The sequence below is a fragment of the Oncorhynchus mykiss genome, chromosome 16, assembly GCF_057628025.1.
Source record: "Oncorhynchus mykiss isolate SJ-2025 chromosome 16, ASM5762802v1, whole genome shotgun sequence".
Lineage (NCBI taxonomy): Eukaryota > Metazoa > Chordata > Actinopteri > Salmoniformes > Salmonidae > Oncorhynchus > Oncorhynchus mykiss.
This window is the reverse complement of record NC_143037.1, coordinates 69,044,302-69,065,615: the sequence shown is the minus strand read 5'-3', so window position 1 is coordinate 69,065,615 and position 21,314 is coordinate 69,044,302. Positions and strand designations below refer to the sequence as shown.

At 42.3% G+C, this 21,314-nt stretch overlaps 1 protein-coding gene across 1 annotated transcript; it reads left to right on the top strand.

The window, feature by feature from the left end:
- Window positions 1-4,537: 4,537 nt before the first annotated feature.
- LOC110492566 (V-type proton ATPase subunit S1) lies at window positions 4,538-20,393 on the top strand. The gene is made up of 6 exons (XM_036947568.2): window positions 4,538-4,767; window positions 16,638-16,693; window positions 16,900-16,976; window positions 17,203-17,453; window positions 17,647-17,941; window positions 18,046-20,393. The coding sequence occupies exons 1-6, from the start codon at window positions 4,667-4,669 to the stop codon at window positions 18,310-18,312; spliced, it is 1,047 nt and encodes a 348-aa protein (XP_036803463.1). The 5' UTR covers window positions 4,538-4,666; the 3' UTR covers window positions 18,313-20,393.
- The last annotated feature ends 921 nt before the right edge of the window (window positions 20,394-21,314 follow it).

The window sequence follows — 21,314 nt, the reverse complement described above, 5'->3', positions numbered from 1 at the left end:
GTAGGCTATGTACTGTATGTGTCTGATTCAGTGTACAGCATATCATGCATATATGCCCTCTTGCAGTCTGAAGCTGTCTGGGAGAGAGCTTTACTTTTTTACGGCCGTGATTGGGAGTCCCATAGGGCGGCGCACAATTGGCCCAGCGTCGTCCGTGTTAGGGTTTGGCCGGGGTAGGCCATCATTGTAAATAAGAATTTGTTCTTAACTGACTTGCCTAGTTAAATAAAGGTTAAATAAAAAAAATATATATATATATATATATATATATATATATATATATATATAGAAAAACATTACCTGGGTGCTTTCTAATAGAGGGAGGGCGGGTATGGGAATCAAGGCCTCTGACTGTACAATAGGAATATTAATCAATACTGTCGATCATTATCTGCACCTTGTACCCAATTAAATCTTTACAATGAGGATGATGAAATGCCACCCCCATCTTTGAGGTCACCTTTTCAACTCGTGTGTGAGATATTTTAGAGAAAGAGAATAGTATTTTGACTTTAGATTCACTACACAGGTGGCATACCAGTGAAACTACTGTATACCCACTGTAACCATACACTACTTGATGGTGGTGGTGATAATGGCGATGGTGATGATGCCATCCACTATTAATCAATTGTAAGTGATCATCCATAGGATATATCTGCAGTCATATTAACACAGCTCTTCATAGGGACATAACCGACTAGTATGTATCATAGGAGACAGTGTGTACCTGGAAATCATTCTATATTTAATAAAATAGCTAGTTTTCTATCAGATGTTTGGTGTAAATGGAGGGGAAATAGTATAGACTACTATAGGCAATCTATTGTAACTTTAATGTAGTCACATGCTTTTGACTTTTATTTCTAAAACATGCTTTTGACTTTTATTTCTAAAACATGCTTTTGACTTTTATTTCTAAAACATGCTTTTGACTTTTATTTCTAAAACATGCTTTTGACTTTTTCAATCATGATCAGTTCGGTGTGTTGATTTCCATACCGATAGCTGTGGTAACATACTGTATTGAAAAGTGTTAGAATATTATTGTATTTTTAGGGGGATATGAATTATATCATTTGGACTGGGAGTTTAATGGAAGGTTATGACATGTGCTTTAGTCACTGTATTGAGTTTCTAACCTGATTTCCACCTTCAGATGAAAATTGACTATCATATTTAGAGGAAGTGGACACTCTGCTGGGCTGGGTTGTGTTTGGGAGTGAGAGGGGGAGATAAGGAGAGACCAGTGGAGAGGCCAGCAGAGATGGCACCCTAGAGAGATTGGGGGTTATTCTTTGGGCCATGTTGTGGAGTGTTGTGTTTCATGACTACACAGAGAAAACATACCAATAAAACACATTCAAAAGCAGACTTGCCTGCTGTCTTTTTTGTATGTATTTAATGGAGGATTATTTGAATAGGTTGTTAGAGTAATGGACACTTAGGGAATGTTTTGTCACCCCAGCAGAGAAACATACAGTACCCGCATATCATATACACATCAAACCATTACATCACTCTTAATGCTATGGCAATCCTGAATGTTCTATCACACAATATAAGTGGGGGATTATAGAGTGAGCCATGAGATCATACTTATAAATAGATCATGACTCCTGTTAATGTTCGATCTGTTTTCTAATCTCTGATTCAGAGGCATCGGAGTGGGTGTCGGGGGGAGCTGTAGTAGAACTGAACAGTCATGAAATAAATACACACAGTATCTCAGAGGAATCACATGCCTTTGGTCAGAAGTAGTGTACTGGATGGGGAATAAAGTGTGATTTAAGCCAGTCATAGTAATGTTCTGTAGTAGACTATAAATCCATAATGTACCTGCTGGAGCGCGTGCTACAGGTGGGTGCTGCTATGGTGACCAGCGAGCTGAGATAAGGAGGGACTTTACCTAGCAGGGTCTTGTAGATGACCTGGAGCCCGTGGGTTTGGCGACGAGTATGAAGCGAGGGCCAGCCAACAAGAGCGTACAGGTCACAGTGGTGGGTAGTTTATGGGGCTTTAGTGACAAAACGGATGGCACTGTGATAGACTGCATCCAATTTATTCAGTAGGGTATTGGAGGCCATTTTGTAAATGACGTCGCTGAAGACGAGGATCGGTAGGATGGTCAGTTTTACGAGGGTATGTTTGGCAGCATGAGTGAAGGAGGCTTTGTTACGAAATAGAAAGCCAATTCTAGATTTAACTTTGGATTGGAGATGTTTGATGTGAGTCTGGAAGGAGAGTTTACAGTCTAACCAGACACCTAAGTATTTGTAGTTGTCCACGTATTCTAAGTCAGAACCGTCCAGAGTAGTGATGCTGGACGGGCGGGCAGGTGCAGGCAGCGATCGGTTGAAGAGCATGCATTTAGTTTTACTTGTATTTAAGAGCAATTGGAAGCCACGGAAGGAGAGTTGTATGGCATTGAAGCTCATCTGGAGGGTTGTTAACACAGTGTCCAAAGAAGGGCCAGTAGTATACAGTATTTGACATGTCAAATAAACCTCTATTTCACCAGGATTAAAACCATTTCAATGACAACACGTAAAATGATTGTCACACGTGTAGAGAGGAGTAAGCAGTCACAGGTTTAGAACTACTGAGTTTATTAAAGCACTATATAAATAAAAGCGGGATGAAACCCAAAGTGCAGAATAATAAAGTACTCAGGAAATAGTAGGAGAGATTCCTCTCAGGAAAATAAGCCAAATTTACAATGACCGACAAAGACAAATGACAGTGGGAGTATATTTACAGTGATTGAGTGGGGATTGGTACCAGGTGTGTGTAATGATGACGAGACATGTCCGGGAGTTGATGAGTGAAGGGCGTTTGCCAGCAGCAGGTTCGGCAGCAGCTAGAAGGCCTAAAGCTGGACAGGAGGGGGAGCCAAAGCGAAGGCTGGTGTGACAATGATCTTCTGTTTCACATGAGGAATAAAACCCATTTCAATGGCAACATTTGAAATTATCCTCTATTTCACATGAGAAATAAAAAAGGTGTCTCTTTTTCATCAAACATATTATATAGATCCAGTGGATCCACTTTGCTTTGTGGCTGGAGTTTCACTTTGGTTGGACTGTGAGCTAAAGTCTACTGTACCTCATCTTTGGCATTAGAGAGACAATCTGGTATGTTGGTGCGATAGATAAGTAAGAACAGAGAGAAGGCTGAGACAGGATTTAGTCAACTCCTGTTAGTGCCTATGAGACTGACTGACCTGTCCCAGCCTTTACACACACACACACACACACACACACACACACACACACACACACACACACACACACACACACACACACACACACACACACACACACACACACACACACTTCCCCGATCTGGCATGGCCCGCTCAGAGAAACCCAGGCACGTCACTCTCAAGAAGATCAAGAGTCTCGACCCTCTTTCTGCCAAGGACTCTGCTCTATTCATTAAAGAGATTTCTCTTTTTAATCTCAGAGGGGCAACCTAGATTTAGGAAGGTTAAGAGTAAGTAAACATAGAATTAATTAATGTATTCTTCAATGGCAAAGACAATCTACAAAAAAACTTGAACAAAACATCCCTTATCTAACTGTTAAATTCTGTTATCTAATTTCTATAGAATATTCCTGGAGTTCCTATTTAATTTCCCAATAGGTATGTGAATAGCACCTTCCCGTACATATACATGATTTACACTTAACCTGTACATATTTCTATGTACCGTATTTGATCCACAGTATTTGATCCACAGTATTTAATACACAGTATTTGATACACAGTATTTGATACACAGTATTTAATACACAGTATTTAATACACAGTATTTAATACACAGTATTTGATACACAGTATTTGATACACATTATTGCTCATAACACATAACATAAATGTGAGAAAGCAGCAGAGAAATACAAAATAACAAAAATATGTCAGACAAATCATCCAACCATATCTTATTGACAGGAAATAGAATAAAAATAGAAACCATCAAAAATTAGGACATTGAGTCATCAGGCCACTCGGGTTGTATGATCCACATTTAGTCCCTTAGCTGTTCAGCTGTTTCTATCATACACATATTCAGCCTCAGTGGACCATTTCCTCTGCCCCGGGCCTCCTGTGCTCACAACAACGCAGAGATCAAGTGAATTATTTCAGCTATTGTGGCAGTACACCCACTGGGGATCTAGATCATGCACTCATAGCTTTTTTTGCCTCCCAGTAAAATAATGTTAACATCCTGTCCTGTCCTCCTACACAATCTGACCTTGACATTCCCAGGTGATTGTTTTTTTCCTCTCTTTCTCTGTGTATGCGTGTGTGTTTGTGTATGTTTCATGTACATTATTGGTCTGGAGTAGGTATATGGGGATGAGGGGGGGGTGGGGGATAATAAGCCTGTCTATACTTAGGGTTTGCCTGCAGCTATGCTTGCATGAGAGAGGGAGAACGAGAGAGAGAAAAATAGGGAGGATGACAGAGAAGGGAGAAGGGAGGGAGAGGTGGAAGGGAGGGGCTGTGTGACTGTGTGAGTATGACGCACATTGATCTCTTCTCCTGCGTTGTGACTGGCTGCTACGGCTGTCTGTCAGTGAGCTAAGTGGCTGGCGATACAGGGAAGGAGAGCAGATAATGAAGCGGAGCTCACCAGCGGCAGTCTCCTCTCATTGTCTCAATGGCTGCACACGCGTTCCTCCTGCTCTCCTCTGCCTTGCTGTCTGCCCTCAGCCAGCCCACCCTGTCCTTTGATCAAGTGCCTGCACTCCTAGAGAGAAGGTAAATACCCTCTGTGATTTGGGAGAGAGATTGGGGAGGGGGGGTCCAAGGATGCTGGGAGGCTGATGTGCAACAAGGGTCTTTCTTCCTCCCTCCCTCTCTTTCTATCTTTCTTTCTTTCTTCTTCCCTCTGTCTCCCTCCCCTTCTCTCCCTTCCTGTCTCTCTCTCTGTCTTTCTTTCTCTCTCCCTCACTCTCTCCCTTCCTGTCTCTCTGTCTCTCTCCCTTCCTGTCTCTCTGTCTCTCTCCCTTCCTGTCTCTCTGTCTCTCTCCCTTCCTGTCTCTCTCCCTATCTCTACTTAAATACACAAGGCATCACATCTGATAACGATGCTGCTGCTGTAAAAGCGTTGTTGAATCTGTGGTCGGATACTGTAAGGTTGTGTCTATTTTAGCATGCATCAGGCATTTGTCATTGATCCACGGCTGTTGTCTGTCTGGCATGGAGCAGGTAAATAAGGCCAGGACAATGGAAGGCCAGGTAAATAAGGCCAGGACAATGGAAGGGAGGGGAGAGGAGGAACAAAACAAAGGGATGGGACAGAGGAGAGGAAGGGCTGGTCTGTTGGGCTCTGTTTACAGATGAAGAGAAAGAGGGAGAGAGAGGGTGAGAAAGAGAGAGAGAAAAAGAAGGGTGAGAGGGTGGATGCTACTCGGTCTTGTCTGCGTACACACGGTCCTGCAGGTCAGATGTAGCAAGATTAAATATTCAGAGGCCAAACCCAGGCAGTACAGACCTGTCTCTGAGAGAGAGAGAGAGAGAGAGCAAGAGAGAAAGTGAGAGAGCGAGAGAGGGCCTTTGTCAACACTGCTGCTAGGGGCATTGACGTTGGGAAAGGTGCAGGAATCAATGTTTACCTCTGCATGGAATTTTTATCATTGATGGCAGAGAATTATTTTTCTTTCTCAGCACCACAAAGGGGGGCAATGTTGAGGCTTTATGCTTACTCTCTTGGAGATATACTTCATAACATTACAGTTGTATTCACTATATAACAATTACAATCAATACTACATTCAGAACTACTGGTTGTTGTGAGGATTCTAATGGTTTTCTGTTGATATTCATGGGGGCGGCAGGTAGCCTAGTGGTTAGAGCGTTGGGCCAATAACCAAAAGGTTGCTAGATATTGAATCCCTGAGCGAACAAGGTAAAAATCTGTTGTTCTTAACTGACTTGCCTAGTTAAATAAACTAAAAATATTTCAGATGTGAATATTTTGGCAATTTTCGCTTGGCTCTTCAACTAAACAATTACCGGGACAGTATACTTTTGTCTGTTTCCAATGAATAGTTTCACATACTATAGAAATGTTTACACAACCAGACAAAGACATTCTGTATCGCTGTAATTGTATATACTGTATTTCCATGTTAAATGAGTCAATGTCAACAGGCTTGACTAATTCTTTCTTTTCTCATGGCTTTGACCATCAGCTACCTTAGTTGCATTCCTTTCTTCTATCTTTCAAAAGTTAACGCTGCGTCTTCAAAACAAACAGGAGACAATATAGTTCTCCCATGTTGTTTGTCTGTCTTACTACATACAGTATATTGGTTCCTCTCTGCTCTGCCACAAACTGAAATTCTGTTATATAAAAAGAACTGCCTTTAATTTCAAAGATCTATGTTCACTGGCTAGAGGTTCATAGAGACGGAAGTGTACATTCAGGGGGGAAAGTAGGATAGTAGAGAAAGATCCATATGAAAGGTACTGTAGAAGGGTAGCTTTAGAGTTTCAATAGGAATGTTATTAGCTAGACCAGGGCTCTACAACCCTGTTCCTGTAGATCTACCGTCCTGTAGGTTTACAATCCAACCCAGTTCCTGTAGATCTACCGTCCTGTAGGTTTACAATCCAACCCTGTTCCTGGAGAGCTACCGTCCTGTAGGTTTACACTCCAACCCTGTTCCTGGAGAGCTAGCGTCCTGTAGGTTTACACTCCAACCCTGTTCCTGGAGAGCTAGCGTCCTGTAGGTTTACACTCCAACCCTGTTCCTGGAGAGCTACCGTCCTGTAGGTTTACACTCCAATCCTGTTCCTGGAGAGCTACCGTCCTGTAGGTTTACACTCCAACCCTGTTCCTGGAGAGCTACCGTCCTGTAGGTTTACACTCCAGCCCTATTCCTGGAGAGCTACCATCCTGTAGGTTTACACTCCAACCCTGTTCCTGGAGAGCTACCCTCCTGTAGGTTTACACTCCAGCCCTATTCCTGGAGAGCTACCATCCTGTAGGTTTACACTCCAACCCCAGTTGTAACAAACCTGATTCCGTTCATCAACCAGCTAATTATTAAAATCAGGTGTGCTAGATTAGGGTTGGAGTGAAAACCTTCAGGATGGTAGCTCTCCAGGAACAGGGTTGGAGTGTAAACCTACAGTAGGGTAGCTATAGACTCCGGACTAGAGCCATGTCCAACATCACAATACCTTTTAACTGATGAACATTCAACATGCCTGTTATCTTAAACTTACCTGTAAAACATACAGTACCAGTCAAAAGTTTGGACATCAACTCATTCAAGGGTTTTTCTTTATTTTTACTATTTTCTACATTGTAGAACAATAGTGAAGACGTCAAAACTATTAAATAACACATATGGAATCATGTAGTAACCAAAAAAGGGTTAAAGAAATCAAAATATATTTTATATTTGAGATTCTTCAAAGTAGCCACCCTTTGCCTTGATGACAGCTTTGCACACTCTTGGCATTCTCTCAACCAGCTTCATGAGGAATGCCTTTCCAACAGTCTTGAAGGAGTTCCCACATATGCTGAGCACTTGTTGGCTGCGTTCATACTGATTCATACATTCTCTTTTTGTTCATATTGTTTTACCTCTCTTATCAAAGTACTCATTAAGGACTATTTTCTGATTAACTTCATCTTGACCAGTAGCAGGGATCTGAATCCTGATCCCAAGCAGACCTCACTATATTTATCACACCTCCAAATCTGTCCTGAGGTCAGTTCTTAAGCATGTCACCTGAGTAGCAGCAGGAGACCTTAGAGTCTCTCTAAACGCTTTAGTCTTAATCTGCTCTAATAGTCTATTATTAGTCATCACCTGCACGTACAATTAACGTATCAAAGGCATGTAGGAAGGAGTAACGCAGACAGGATATTGGTGCTAAGTGATAATGCCTCCTGACCAGGATAACACAGGTTACAACCTCAACGGGGCTTCCCTGAATAAATGAAGGGTAAATAACACAGGTTACAACCTCAACGAGGCTTCCCTGAATAAATGAAGGGTAAATAACACAGGTTACAACCTCAACGAGGCTTCCCTGAATAAATGAAGGGTAAATAACACAGATTACAACCTCAACGAGGCTTCCCTGAATAAATGAAGGGTAAATAACACAGATTCCAGCCTCAACAAGGCTTCCCTGAATAAATGAAGGGTAAATAACACAGGTTACAACCTCAACAAGGCTTCCCTGAATAAATGAAGGGTAAATAACAGAGATTACAGCCTCAACAAGGCCTCCCTGAATAAATGAAGGGTAAGTAAAACAGACGACAATTGAAACATATCCTGGTAAACTACTTGATGTATAAGGCAGAAGTAGAGAGAGGCCCAGAGAGGTAGGAGACGCTGAGAGTTCATCGAGGTACCAATCTCCATCTCTGTAGAGCAGTGCTTATGAACAGAGTCACTGCATTGGCAGAGCGGGCTTGTCCTGTTTACTGTTTGATGCGTACCACACCTGCTCCAGCATAGCCAACTCAGCCCAGTAGAGAGTGTATGTGTATCATTCTGTTGTTTGTGTTATCGTTTATCAATGTATGTTTGTGTGTGAATGGGTGCATGGTATACAGTACATCTCCATGAATGTTTGTGTGTCTGGACTGGTGTATGACTCTTTGTATATTTGAATATGCAGATGCTAGTGCGTATAGTTTATATATGCCTGTTCCTTCTGTATGACTGTGGGTCCATGTGTCCCTGTGTGTCCTGGTGGCAGGTAGCCTAGCGGTCAAGTGCATTAGGTCAGTAACCGAAAGGGCGCTGGTTTGAATCCTAAAGCCGACTAGGTGAGAAATCTATTGGTGTACCCTTGAGCAAAGCAGTTTAAAGTAATTGCTCTGGATAAGAAAGTCTGCTAAATGACTAAAATATAAATGTGTGTCTGTCTTCTTGTGTTGATGAGTGCCTCTGTGAGGTGAGCCAAGGAGTGGCTGTGGAATAGCTTTGATTATATAAAGGGCCTGTTCAGCACTCGGGCTCCGTGTGACAGGGTCAGCCAGTAACAGGGTTGCAGCTGACCTGGCCAAACTGGCACAGGAACAAACGGTGGGGCTTACTTGCGTTTATATACAAACACTTGCAAGGCAGCCTCTTCCTGCCAGCTGAATCCTGGGTATTCACTCGTGTGTGGAGCTGTGGAGTTTAGGAAACCGGGCTGATGGAGGACCTATTAGTGTAGTTGAGGGTAAAATGAGGTCTTTAGTGTCCTTCGGCGCCGTAGGCCCCTGTGTTGATTTAGTTACATTCGATGCATATTGGGTGTAAATCAGATGGGATGTTTTTATTGAGTGGCCGTGTTGTTATGCGTCTGTTTATTTTACGCTGGGTGTCTGGGCAGGAGAACAGATACAGGTGATAAGTCACAGACGTCAACCAGCCTGGCACGCTATCACAGTCTCACATGCCAGGTCAAACTGCCAAACGGCACCACGGCACTACTAGGGCATGCACACATCAAGAATTCAACACATCAACTTCCAACATCATTATCTCAGCACCTCCATTTTAGGGTAAGCTCAGTCTACATTAGATCTACTGTAGCCTGCATCAGAGAAGCTAAACTCCATCGTAATTTGATTCATACACAGAACAGCAGCTTACTCTACATAGTGTGCGCAATGGAGAGGACCAAAGGTAGACTACAAGGGACACTATCGTCACAACAGTGGCGGCTGGTGGATGGGAAAATTGGAGGATGAGCTTATGGTCATGGTTGAAATGGGATAGAAAAGCCATCAAATACTTGGAAACCATGTGTTCATTATCATGACAGCCCATCCAATCAGAAAGTTCTGGGTCAATAAAGGCAACGGGGACATTAGGAAATGTGCTCCGGGGGGGGCAGGTAATCCAAAAGAAGGTGACCTTGCTTAAGGAACATTAATGAATTACACATTTGCGTATTTAATTATGTGTAAGTAAACGCGCGCCATCAGCAGCAGGGTGCCACTGTCTGCAGAACACCGCCTGGTCTGAAAAACATTGAGTTCATCAGTGGTATTTTTTCTGTTTCTGTAAATGAAAAGTACAACACTTTTTGCTAAATAAATACGAAATAGCAAGATTATTTTCTTCTAAAAATGTTAATCTACTAAAAGGTAGAGAAACACCATGCTGTTGTTGTGCATCCCTACGTCTAAATAAATACGAATTAAATGTTCCTTAAGTTCATCAACTCTCCTCTGTTTGGAAACAAAACTAGACAATTAGGCTGTTGTATCCTTTCTGCAACCTCTGTGCATGTTTAGACATTGTAACTCTGCTTCCTAACATGTAGCTAGAATAAGATAAAGGAGGATAAAGGATTAGACACATATGTCATAGGGCAAACAAGTCGGGAAATAGGCATGACAGGGAGCTCTTCCAATTGTCCCCAATGTGCATGGTCCTATTATCTACTGTTCTCCACAAATAGTGCACTTATTATTTCCCCAACTAATCAAAGCCAGCTTGGTTGAAGCCTATGATTAGTTAATATGTTGAATCACATGTAGGTCGATTGCTTGGCTGGAACAAACGCCTGGACCCATACAGGCTTTTCGAGGATAAGAATAGCCACTCATGGTCTAATCTCTCTTCTTGTCATGCAGCTGGACCTGGAGAGCTCTCGGTGCATCCTGGTGCTCTCCTGGTGTAACGGATGTGAAACGGCTAGCTTGGACCTGGAGAGCTCTCGGTGCATCCTGGTGCTCTCCTGGTGTAACGGATGTGAAACGGCTAGCTTGGACCTGGAGAGCTCTCGGTGCATCCTGGTGCTCTCCTGGTGTAACGGATGTGAAACGGCTAGCTTGGACCTGGAGAGCTCTCGGTGCATCCTGGTGCTCTCCTGGCACTAAACTGTTTTTAGCCCCATAGACGCTGCTCCTGTGTTCCACCCCTACACTAATCCTGATCCCTCAGTCAGGTGGGCGGGCAATGAGTTGCCCCTAGCCTGGCAGGAACTTCCCCTGGTGTCCACCTGACCTCCTGGAAGGATGCTAACTGATACTAGGTTGACCTTCTTCTAATCTAACGCTTCCTGAAAAGCAACCCCTTCTAGCCCCTGACTGCTAACAGCTCACTTCTCAGAACTAACTAAGCCTGTTATGACTAGTAATTGTCCTTGACTTGAGCAACAGCCCCACAAATTATATATGTCAAGTCCAAGCCTGCTTTACCTGGGCCCGGTTTCCCGATAGCGATGGAATTTAAGTTTCCAAGTGTTTTAATTATGCATTGTTCCTACAACGGCCCGAAGATGTAACGTGCGTTTCCCAAAACACCACATAGAGAGAACATTCGCTGAGTGCGTCGTTAGACCATGTGACCATGTGTAGATACTGGTAGGATCGAAAGAAGACCATCGCTGCTCTCGAAATCAGCTTCACCCATTTAAATGTTATGTTAACATTACAACTACTCCACAATACTGACGACGGATCAGCCCCTAGAGAGATATTATCACCAATGGCTGCAAATATTGACGGGGTTTATTATGCTTAAGAAATAATATTGCACTAAATCACAGATTGGGCACATCATTGCGCTGTTGTTACTCACCATGAAATATAGACAACAATTACAGACAAGGCAAAACATAACTCAATTGACTGAACATGGACTTGATTTCATTGTGATTGAAACAATTTAGCCACATATGCAGTCACATTGGCTTCCATTTGAGGCAGATTTTTATTATTCACTTGTTTATAACAATTGCAAAGACTTTGGCAACTTTGTATTTGTAGTTAATTAACTTCGTTCTGCAGTTATCGGCAGTCACCGCCAGACAGATAAACTTCTTCATTCTATGTTTAGCAGAGATCTTCCGTGAAGAAAGTGACATGGAAGGGCAAAAAAAAGCATCTAACGACGCACTTAGCTGTTCTACTAGTGATCGTAGGAGGTGGGTAAATAACGAGCGTTTTCAAGTGCAAGTTTAGTAACGATGGTTTTAACAATGCTCTTAGCTCGCAGATTTAACGGTGCTACTACGAAGGTTCTAACCTTTGCTTTAAGATGCTTTTGGGAAACCTGGGCCCGAGGCAATAGCAACAGAGCAAACTGCCTCAGACCATTTAACTGTTCCTGAACAACAGCGTTTGTTACAGCTCTCTAGAAATAGGGTTGGTAATCACTAGACCATGTCACACTGGGCACAAGTTGTTTGAATCAACGTTGTTTCCATGTCATTTCAACAAAGCATATAAATGTGATGACATTGAGTCAACATGGAAAACTGATGGGATTTGCAAAAAGTAAATGAATGAGAAATACTTTTTTTTTTCTTTTTTTCATCCAGCCTTTACCTAAATGCAATGACATGATTAAAATATTTGTTGGTTTTACTTTGAATTCACGTTAGATAACTCAATCAAATGTTTATCAAAACTAGACATTGAACTGTCATCTGTGCCCAGTGGGGAGTGCCTTTCTGATATCCCTTCCTGAACCCAGATAGAACCCTTCCTGAACCCTATAGTCTTGAGCCAGGTGGACAAGTGCACAGAGCCATGTGACTGGCAGGTTACTGTCTGATAACAGCAGATGTGTAACAACACAGACATGCCCAAGACCGGGGTATTAAATTCCCCAGATGGATAGCTACCCCAGAGGAAATGATCAGGGTAGAATTTTCTAAATAAAATATAATTTCTTCCAATCCAGCTGATCAGCTAAACAGCCTGTCTAATACCTGGTAGTGTTCAGACAGTGAATTCCAACAAAGAGTACTAGCCTATGTAAATTGACATCCCAGCTACTTCTGCACAACGTACTATAGGGCCCAATTCAGTCAAGCAAAGCATAGGTAAAGGTTCCACAAGAAAAGGTCAACCAGTGAAGAACAAACACCATTGTAAATACAACCCATATTTATGTTGATTTATTTAAAATGTACTTTTGTACTTGTATTTGCACATCATTACAACACTGTATAGAGAGAGACATAATATAACATTTCAAATGTCTCTATTATTTTGGAACTTCTGTGAGTGTAATGTTTACTGTTAATCTTTGTTTATTTCACTTTCGTTGATCTATTTCCCTTGCTTTGGCAATGTTAACATATGTTTCCCATGCCAATAAAGCCCTTGAATTGAATTAAAGGCAAACCTCATAGCAAGTTCACTCACAATGTTTACTTTACACTGAGTTGTCAATTGGGTTAAAAGCTACACTCAACAGTCCCTGCAAGCTATTCCTCTCACAGACATTGTCATTCGATATTGATGCAAAAACAACGTATGAAGTGCTTAAAATATAGGGCAAACCCTCAGAGTGAATCTGCACTGTGGTTGTTCTTTATCTATGCCTAAAAGCATTCCAGCTTTTATTTTACTTTTCCTGTTGAAAAACAATATCTCATGTATAAATATGGTAATGTACACAGACTTAAGAGTAAAAAAAATACATGTTTTGAGAAAAATAGTGTTTGTTTTTTTATACCCAACTGCAAACTTCAAGGTGTCCATTCAGTGAGTTGGTCTGATGGGTGCACTGTGATGTCATAGGCCTCCCCAGTGCTTGAGGAACAATAGAGGAGTATTAGAATAGCCCCCCCACACACACACACACACTTGTACCATGTTATGAGGATACCTGTACCACCTATTAAGATTAGCCTTTGTTCAGTAAATCAGGTGATAAATGAGTTGAAAAGGAGAGTGAGACTTTAAAGGAATTGGGTGCCTTAGTTTTGACACCAGCCTGATCAGGTCTGGGTGCTGATCAGGTCTGGGTACTGATCAGGTCTGGGTGCTGATCAGGTCTGGGTACTGATCAGGTCTGGGTACTGATCAGGTCTGGGTACTGATCAGGTCTGGGTACTGATCAGGTCTGGGTACTGACTGTACAGCCTGTCTGTAAGTTCACTGCATGCTGAGCAGAGGCAAGGTATTCAAACGCATAATCTAACCAAGTTCCCACACGTGCGCACACACACACACACACACACACACACACACACACACACACACACACACACACACACACACACACACACACACACGGATTGAGATGAACCACTGGGGGTTTAAGCCACAGACAGCCTAGCCTGCATGGTAAAGCTGGTCGTTATGGATAAATTGACAGAATTATCACGATAAATAGAACCATAACATTCATGTACACTTGTTACCTTACTTTTATATATTACCATATCATTAGCACTACTACTACGGGGTGGCAGGTAGCCTAGTGGTTAGAGCATTGGACTAGTAACCAGAAGGTTGTAAAATCGAATCCCCGAGCTGACAAGGTAAAAATCTGTCATTCTGCCCATGAACAAGGCAGTTAACCCACTGTTCCTAGACTGTCATTGAAAATAAGAATTTGTTCTTAACTGACTTGCCTAGTTAAATAAAGGTAAAATACTACTACTTTGAATGTTGTTACTATCAATTGTACCTGTTACGTACATTTAGAGATGAATTAGACCAAGGTGCAGCGTGGTAGGCAAACATCTTACTTTATTTAAAATGAACACCGAAAAAACAACAAAATACAAAACGACCGTGAAGTTCTGCAGGCTACACAGCACCTACACAAAACCAAGATCACACAAACAACAGGTGGAAAAAAGGCTGCCTAAGTATGATCCCCAATCAGAGACAACGATAGACAGCTGCCTCTGATTGGGAACCCTACCCGGCCAACAAAGAAATAGAAAAATTAGAATGCCCACCCAAATCACAACACGACCTAACCGAATAGAGAAATAAAAAGTCTCTCTGAGGTCAGGGCGTGACAGTACCTTTAGCCCATATTAGCAGACTTATTTCCTTTAAACTTCACATTTCTCTAGTAGACTATTTATTGGGATTGTCGGTGTCAGTAAAATGTCCTCGATAAATTGTCGGCATCAATCATTTTCGTCCCAGCTCTACTGCATGATCAGCCTGGGCAGGACAGGACAATACAAAGCTGACCAATGACAACTATACTGTCAAATGATTGTGTTTATCCTCTGATACTGCATGTTGGCCACAGCTAGTGTCAAGGTTTGATAGTAAATAAAATAAGCTTTGTATTGGGGAGATATACCACCAGCCCCACCCATTACCAATGTGTAGCTGCCACCAGCATGCCAGCCTTTTGGAGCCAGAAAGTAGTGGTGGGGGGAAAACATTTACAGTTACATACTGGGATATTATTTTTGACGATATATCATATCCTTTTGACAATATCATATTTTCGCTAGTTGTCTGTACCTGCACCAAAACTCTAGTATTGTTCCTTCATAGCTCGTTGGCTGTACCTGCACCAAAACTCCAGTATTGTTCCTTCATAGCTTGTTGGCTGTACCTGCACCAAAACTCCAGTATTGTTCCTTCATAGCTAGTTGGCTGTACCTGCACCAAAACTCTAGTATTGTTCCTTCATAGCTCGTTGGCTGTACCTGCACCAAAACTCCAGTATTGTTCCTTCATAGCTCGTTGGCTGTACCTGCACCAAAACTCCAGTATTGTTCCTTCATAGCTAGTTGGCTGTACCTGCACCAAAACTCCAGTATTGTTCCTTCATAGCTCGTTGGCTGTACCTGCACCAAAACTCCAGTATTGTTCCTTCATAGCTAGTTGGCTGTACCTGTACCAAAACTCTAGTATTGTTCCTTCATAGCTCGTTGGCTGTACCTGCACCAAAACTCCAGTATTGTTCCTTCATAGCTCGTTGGCTGTACCTGCACCAAAACTCCAGTATTGTTCCTTCATAGCTAGTTGGCTGTACCTGCACCAAAACTCCAGTATTGTTCCTTCATAGCTAGTTGGCTGTACCTGTACGAAAACTCCAGTGTTGTTCCTTCATAGCTCGTTGGCTGTACCTGCACCAAAACTCCAGTATTGTTCCTTCATAGCTAGTTGGCTGTACCTGTACGAAAACTCCAGTATTGTTCCTTCATAGCTCGTTGGCTGTACCTGCACCAAAACTCCAGTATTGTTCCTTCATAGCTAGTTGGCTGTCCCTGCACCAAAACTCCAGTATTGTTCCTTCATAGCTCGTTGGCTGTCCCTGCACCAAAACTCCAGTATTGTTCCTTCATAGCTCGTTGGCTGTCCCTGCACCAAAACTCCAGTATTGTTCCTTCATAGCGCGTTGGCTGTACCTGCACCAAAACTCCAGTATTGTTCCTTCATAGCTCGTTGGCTGTCCCTGCACCAAAACTCCAGTATTGTTCCTTCATAGCTCGTTGGCTGTCCCTGCACCAAAACTCCAGTATTGTTCCTTCATAGCTTGTTCTCCATCTTTTTTTTAAATAGGGAAACAATTTTGTTTTCAGCACTTTTATTTCCATGTATCGAATCGCAATACATATATAATCGTGAGAATTGCAATACATATCGTATCGCCACCTAAGTATTGTGATATTGTATCGTGAGGTCCCTAGCAATTCCCAACCCTACCAGAATGCTCAGCAGACATTGGCTATGATAATCTGGTTAGTGATCAAAAGGTGAACTGCTGAAGGTATAGTATCGTATGGGGACATAGAACATATTGGTTGGCCACTAATAGTATAGCTTGCCTATATTGCCTTGTGCTGGTTTGAAATCTGCTCTGTCAACTCTGAGAAAATATGTGCACGGACATGTAGCTGTATCTTTTAACCACATTTGTCATTTTCTCTTGTCTTTACAGCACAGAAGTCGACTATGTTACAGAGGTCGCATACCCAGCTGTGAGAATCAGAGCGGGTAAATAACAAATCATGTCTCATGATTATGAGCCTGACGCAATCAAGCCTGTCGTAGACATGTTTATGCAGTATCGGTTTAAAAACTACTGCCCAAACACACAGCTTGAAGCATCAATGTCCATGTAGGTAGGCAGTGTATTTTTTAAGCAAGTATATTTTAGCCAAATAGTATTTGACTGTTTTATTTGTGTTTCTGTGTGTCAGGTGGTATTGATGGAATGAGCTTGGTGGCTGAGGGTTATGTGCCCACTGAGGAAAGCACACTCAAAAGATTACTGAAGGTAGAGGTCTCTCTCTCTGTCTCTCTTCTCGCTCTCTTTCTATCCCCACTCTCTCTGATCCTGTGCATCGCAGTATCACATCGCCCCCTAGGGGACACTGTTCAGATTCTCTACAGTTTGTTTTACTAGTCTTACTATTACTACCGTGAAAACTATGTGTGTGGCGTTTCTTGTCAATCAATTATATTAATTGATCCAATCTCCCCTCTACCTCTCCTCTCTGCAGCGGGACAGCTGGCACCACCTCAACCAGCATGGCCATGACAAAGGCAAGAGAAAGCTGCTCCAGTCCCCCATATTCGGGCCCTACTCTCCTCTGAGCGTGGCCTACAATGGCAAGACCTGCATCCTGTTCAAAGCCAAGCGCCTGGCCGTCCGCTACAAGAACCACACCTTCATAGACCTGACGGAGAAGACCTTCGGACCCAACGCCCCTGTGGACACCAAGGGATCCATCTGCACCAAGGAGAAGGCTACGTAAGTACTGTAAATCATGTCCTACCATGAGTTGTATCGACTGCTATGTAGTTATCAAAAGTTTAACTTATACATTAAATTAATGGAGGAAAATATTGTTACAATGAGATGAGTCCTGTATATCTCACTCAGGATCTACCTACTAAAGGCCCGGTCCTTTTCAATCAACATTTGAGTTTGTTTTTGTATACAGGCTATCACTGAAATTTGGCGATGTGGAGGACCTCAGGGGACTTGTTATCAGGTTGCAGATGTCCAACACGTTCTATGAGTCGGCAGGGCAGAACTGGTTCACCTTAGACAGCGTCCACATCCACTACAACTGGACCCATGAGGCTACATTCAACGCCAGCGAGGTGTACGCCCCCGCCACCTCCTCCTATCACTGCCAGCATGTCAGCAGTCAGCACAAATATGACACCCTCCTGGTGCCCAGCTCACACACCGACACCTCAGCTAACTGGCACATCACGTTTACTGACTTCCAGGTATGGAGCTTTGACTGTTTTTAATGACTGATTGATTTATCTATTAAAAAAACTTGTTTACTTCACCTTGTAATATTTCCTATTTCCTCTCTTCCTCTCTGCAGATCCAGGCGTTCAACGTCATGTCTGATAAGTTTGCGTCGGCCAGCGACTGTGCCACCTTCCTGACCCCAGCCATACTGATGGGCTTGGTGACCTCTCTGATCCTGCTGTTGGTGCTGGCCTACGCTCTGCACATGGTGGTGCACCTCAAACACATCGACCGCTATGAGGAACATAAAGCTATGGTGTATTTCCCACGCAGGCTGAGCAAAGCTCTAGAGCGTAGGGCCTCACAGCAGTACGAGCTACCTGACAAGAACTGCCTGTGAGAGTGGGAGGAAGAGAGAGGGAGAAGATGGAGAGTCGTGGATGCTGGTGAATGAAAGTGGGAAAAAGTTGCACCCACACTGTTTTCCATGCTTCCAAATGTTTGTTTACTAGTGACAACTATTTTCACCTGTTGGCTTTTGCCTGTTCTCTATTATAAGACCAACATGTTAACATGTTAACAATACTAAGCTTTCACATTTTTTGAAGCATTAAAACTGTGTTTGTCTACCATCCTTCCTTTTTTCATTGACCTGAACCTTCACATTCATTTCCTGCCTAAGGTTATTGGATGTTAAAACCTCTTGATCGTGGGGTTGAAGGTCAGGAAGAGACCAGGGGCCCTGGAGGGACACAGTGTCACCAAGCTTTCACCTCAGCCAGGCACTGAAGCACCCGATTCAACAGTTAACGACTGCAGCTAACCCTGCCATCGTCCAACCCTGCTTAGGGGCCCTCAACCCTTAGCATAACTGGGCTTTGGTGTGTGGAGTCCCCACTCCCCATCCTAGCATTGACACATTGCCAAATTCATACCAATACAAGGAATCTTTTGTCGAATCTCATGGCATTTTCACTGAATTAGCTGCACTCTGTCATAAATTGAATAAGGTCGTCTAGCACAGTGTTTCTAAAATGGAGTGTGAGGACCCACTGGTAGATCACAGACACATCTTACTGGGTTAAGATAGTACTTGAGCTGGAATCATGTTTGTGATAATCTGGAGGGTATCTCAAGAATTCTAGAGGGTTTTGGTGGTTCATGTCACAAAACTATTTGGGAACCACTGGTCTGGCACCTGGCTGGAGTGAACTAGATTGGTCACTGTGGCTCTCCTGAACCTCTGGGGTTTCCCACCCTGCCCCTGGCGTAGACTTTTGGGACTTGAATGGACCAGCCGCCAGTCTGAGGGGTTCGACTAACTAGCACAACATGGGTTAGCCTGGCAGGCGCTAATGGCTAACTCTCAACACTAAAGACTAAACATGGAAATAAGCTGCACAAGACTGCCCTTCTGAGGGCAACGAACGACGCGGGTCTATAGGAAGATGTCACTCACTGAGAGTCTATGGAGTACGGACAAGGGAGGTGAAGGAGCTGCCAGCCTCGCTGCTGGGTTTTTGACTGCCAAAGTGAAGCTAAAGGATTTTCCATAACGCATGACAATGTGAACATGAGAAGTACAGTTACAATGTAAATAACAAATGAAAAACACTCAAATGTACAGATGTATCTCTCAGCTGAAGTTTTTTTTTAATATACAGTGTAATCAAGAAATACTACTAGGTACAGGAAGGCTATTCTACTACTGCTCATAATCACAAGGATATACAGTGCTGTAGATATGTTAAGGTCGTATGATCATAGCTGTTTACTATCTTCAGATGGCGCACAATTACATAGTTATCAGTGAAACATTGTGCTATGAGGATCGGTGACAGTATCAATGCATATTTGTTTTTTTCTACAGTATTACCATATAACACTGTCTGTCTTATAATTGTCTTGAACTGGGCCAGACATGACACCCTAGAAGTACAGTCCAGTTTAAAGGTAGATTCAGCAGTATGACATCATTGTCCACAGTGGGGCGACTTCCTGCTTCACAGACACAATAACAGATTCAAATCTGCCAATATTTCCCTGTCTGGGGAAGAGCCAATAGAGGCAGTCTTGGCAGATTATAATTTTGTTGTTGTTGATTTCTGTAAGCGGGATGTCACCCTGCTGTGTGTGATGATGTCATATTGCTGAGTCTACCTTTGATCCAACTGTGACTTTCCAGTACAAATGTAAACATAGGGACGATACTTATGGAATGCCGTCCGTCCGCAAGTACATATAGAGGCCATTATACTCCAGAGACAACACTAGCAACCAGTAACAACATCAGTAACTCACTATTACAGAATAACACTCAGCATGACAGAAAGTAGATCTTACATTCGATATGGCAGTTCTGTCAGTCTGTAGCAGTGTACTTTGGTCATAAATGTATCCTACAAACTATGAAACCAGTGGAGGAGGTTTCTCCATGGAACAATTTATGTAGTTTGATCAATAAACAATAATCAAATTAAATTGCTAAGAGTCGCCTTGTTATGTCTGGTGGGTTATTTTGCCTTTACCACGGTAACGGAATTGCACTGAGGCTCAAATTTTTCACTTTAAAATGTATGCCATACAAAAACCATTGATTTCAAGGTTTAACAAACCATACAACTATGCACAATGACTATTTATTTTACATTTTACACAAAGAACTGTGCAGAAGCTAAGTTTGGTAACAGAATTTCAGTAAAATCTCCCTCATAATTATGGATATGAATGTCACTTTCTTCATGGTGATGTGGAGGTAGACAAAGGTAGAAATATCCTCCTTTGCATATTTGGGTATTATTCTACACACTGGCTATTACTTTGGTGAACCCCAAACAAGAGCAAATTTGGTTCGGACCCAACCAAATCTGAACCAATCATAGACGTCTATGTTTCACACGTTTGGACATCAAAGTACAGCACAGTTGAGATGAGTTCAGAACAGTATAGTAAAGTATATTTCAGAACAGTACAGTAAAGTATAGTAAAGTATAGTTCAGAACAGTACAGTAAAGTATAGTAAAGTATAGTTCAGAACAGTACAGTAAAGTATAGTAAAGTATAGTTCAGAACAGTACAGTAAAGTATAGTTCAGAACAGTACAGTACAGTATAGTTCAGAACAGTACAGTAAAGTATAGTAAAGTATAGTTCAGAACAGTACAGTATAGTATAGTAAAGTATAGTTCAGAACAGTACAGTATAGTTCAGAACAGTACAGTAAAAGTATAGTAAAGTATAGTTCAGAACAGTACAGTAAAGTATAGTAAAGTATAGTTCAGAACAGTACAGTAAAGTATAGTAAAGTATAGTTCAGAATAGTACAGTAAAGTATAGTTCAGAACAGTACAGTAAAGTATAGTAAAGTATAGTTCAGAACAGTACAGTAAAGTATAGTTCAGAA

What these genes read in the sequence shown, in the direction of transcription:
- LOC110492566 (XM_036947568.2), top strand. Translation starts at nt 4,667, where the DNA reads ATGGCTGCACACGCGTTCCTCCTGCTCTCCTCTGCCTTGCTGTCTGCC. An exon ending in AGCTGTGAGAATCAGAGCGG is followed by an intron (nt 16,694 to 16,899) that starts GTAAATAACAAA and finishes TCTGTGTGTCAG; the next exon opens with GTGGTATTGATGGAATGAGC. An exon ending in TGCACCAAGGAGAAGGCTAC is followed by an intron (nt 17,454 to 17,646) that starts GTAAGTACTGTA and finishes TTTTGTATACAG; the next exon opens with GCTATCACTGAAATTTGGCG.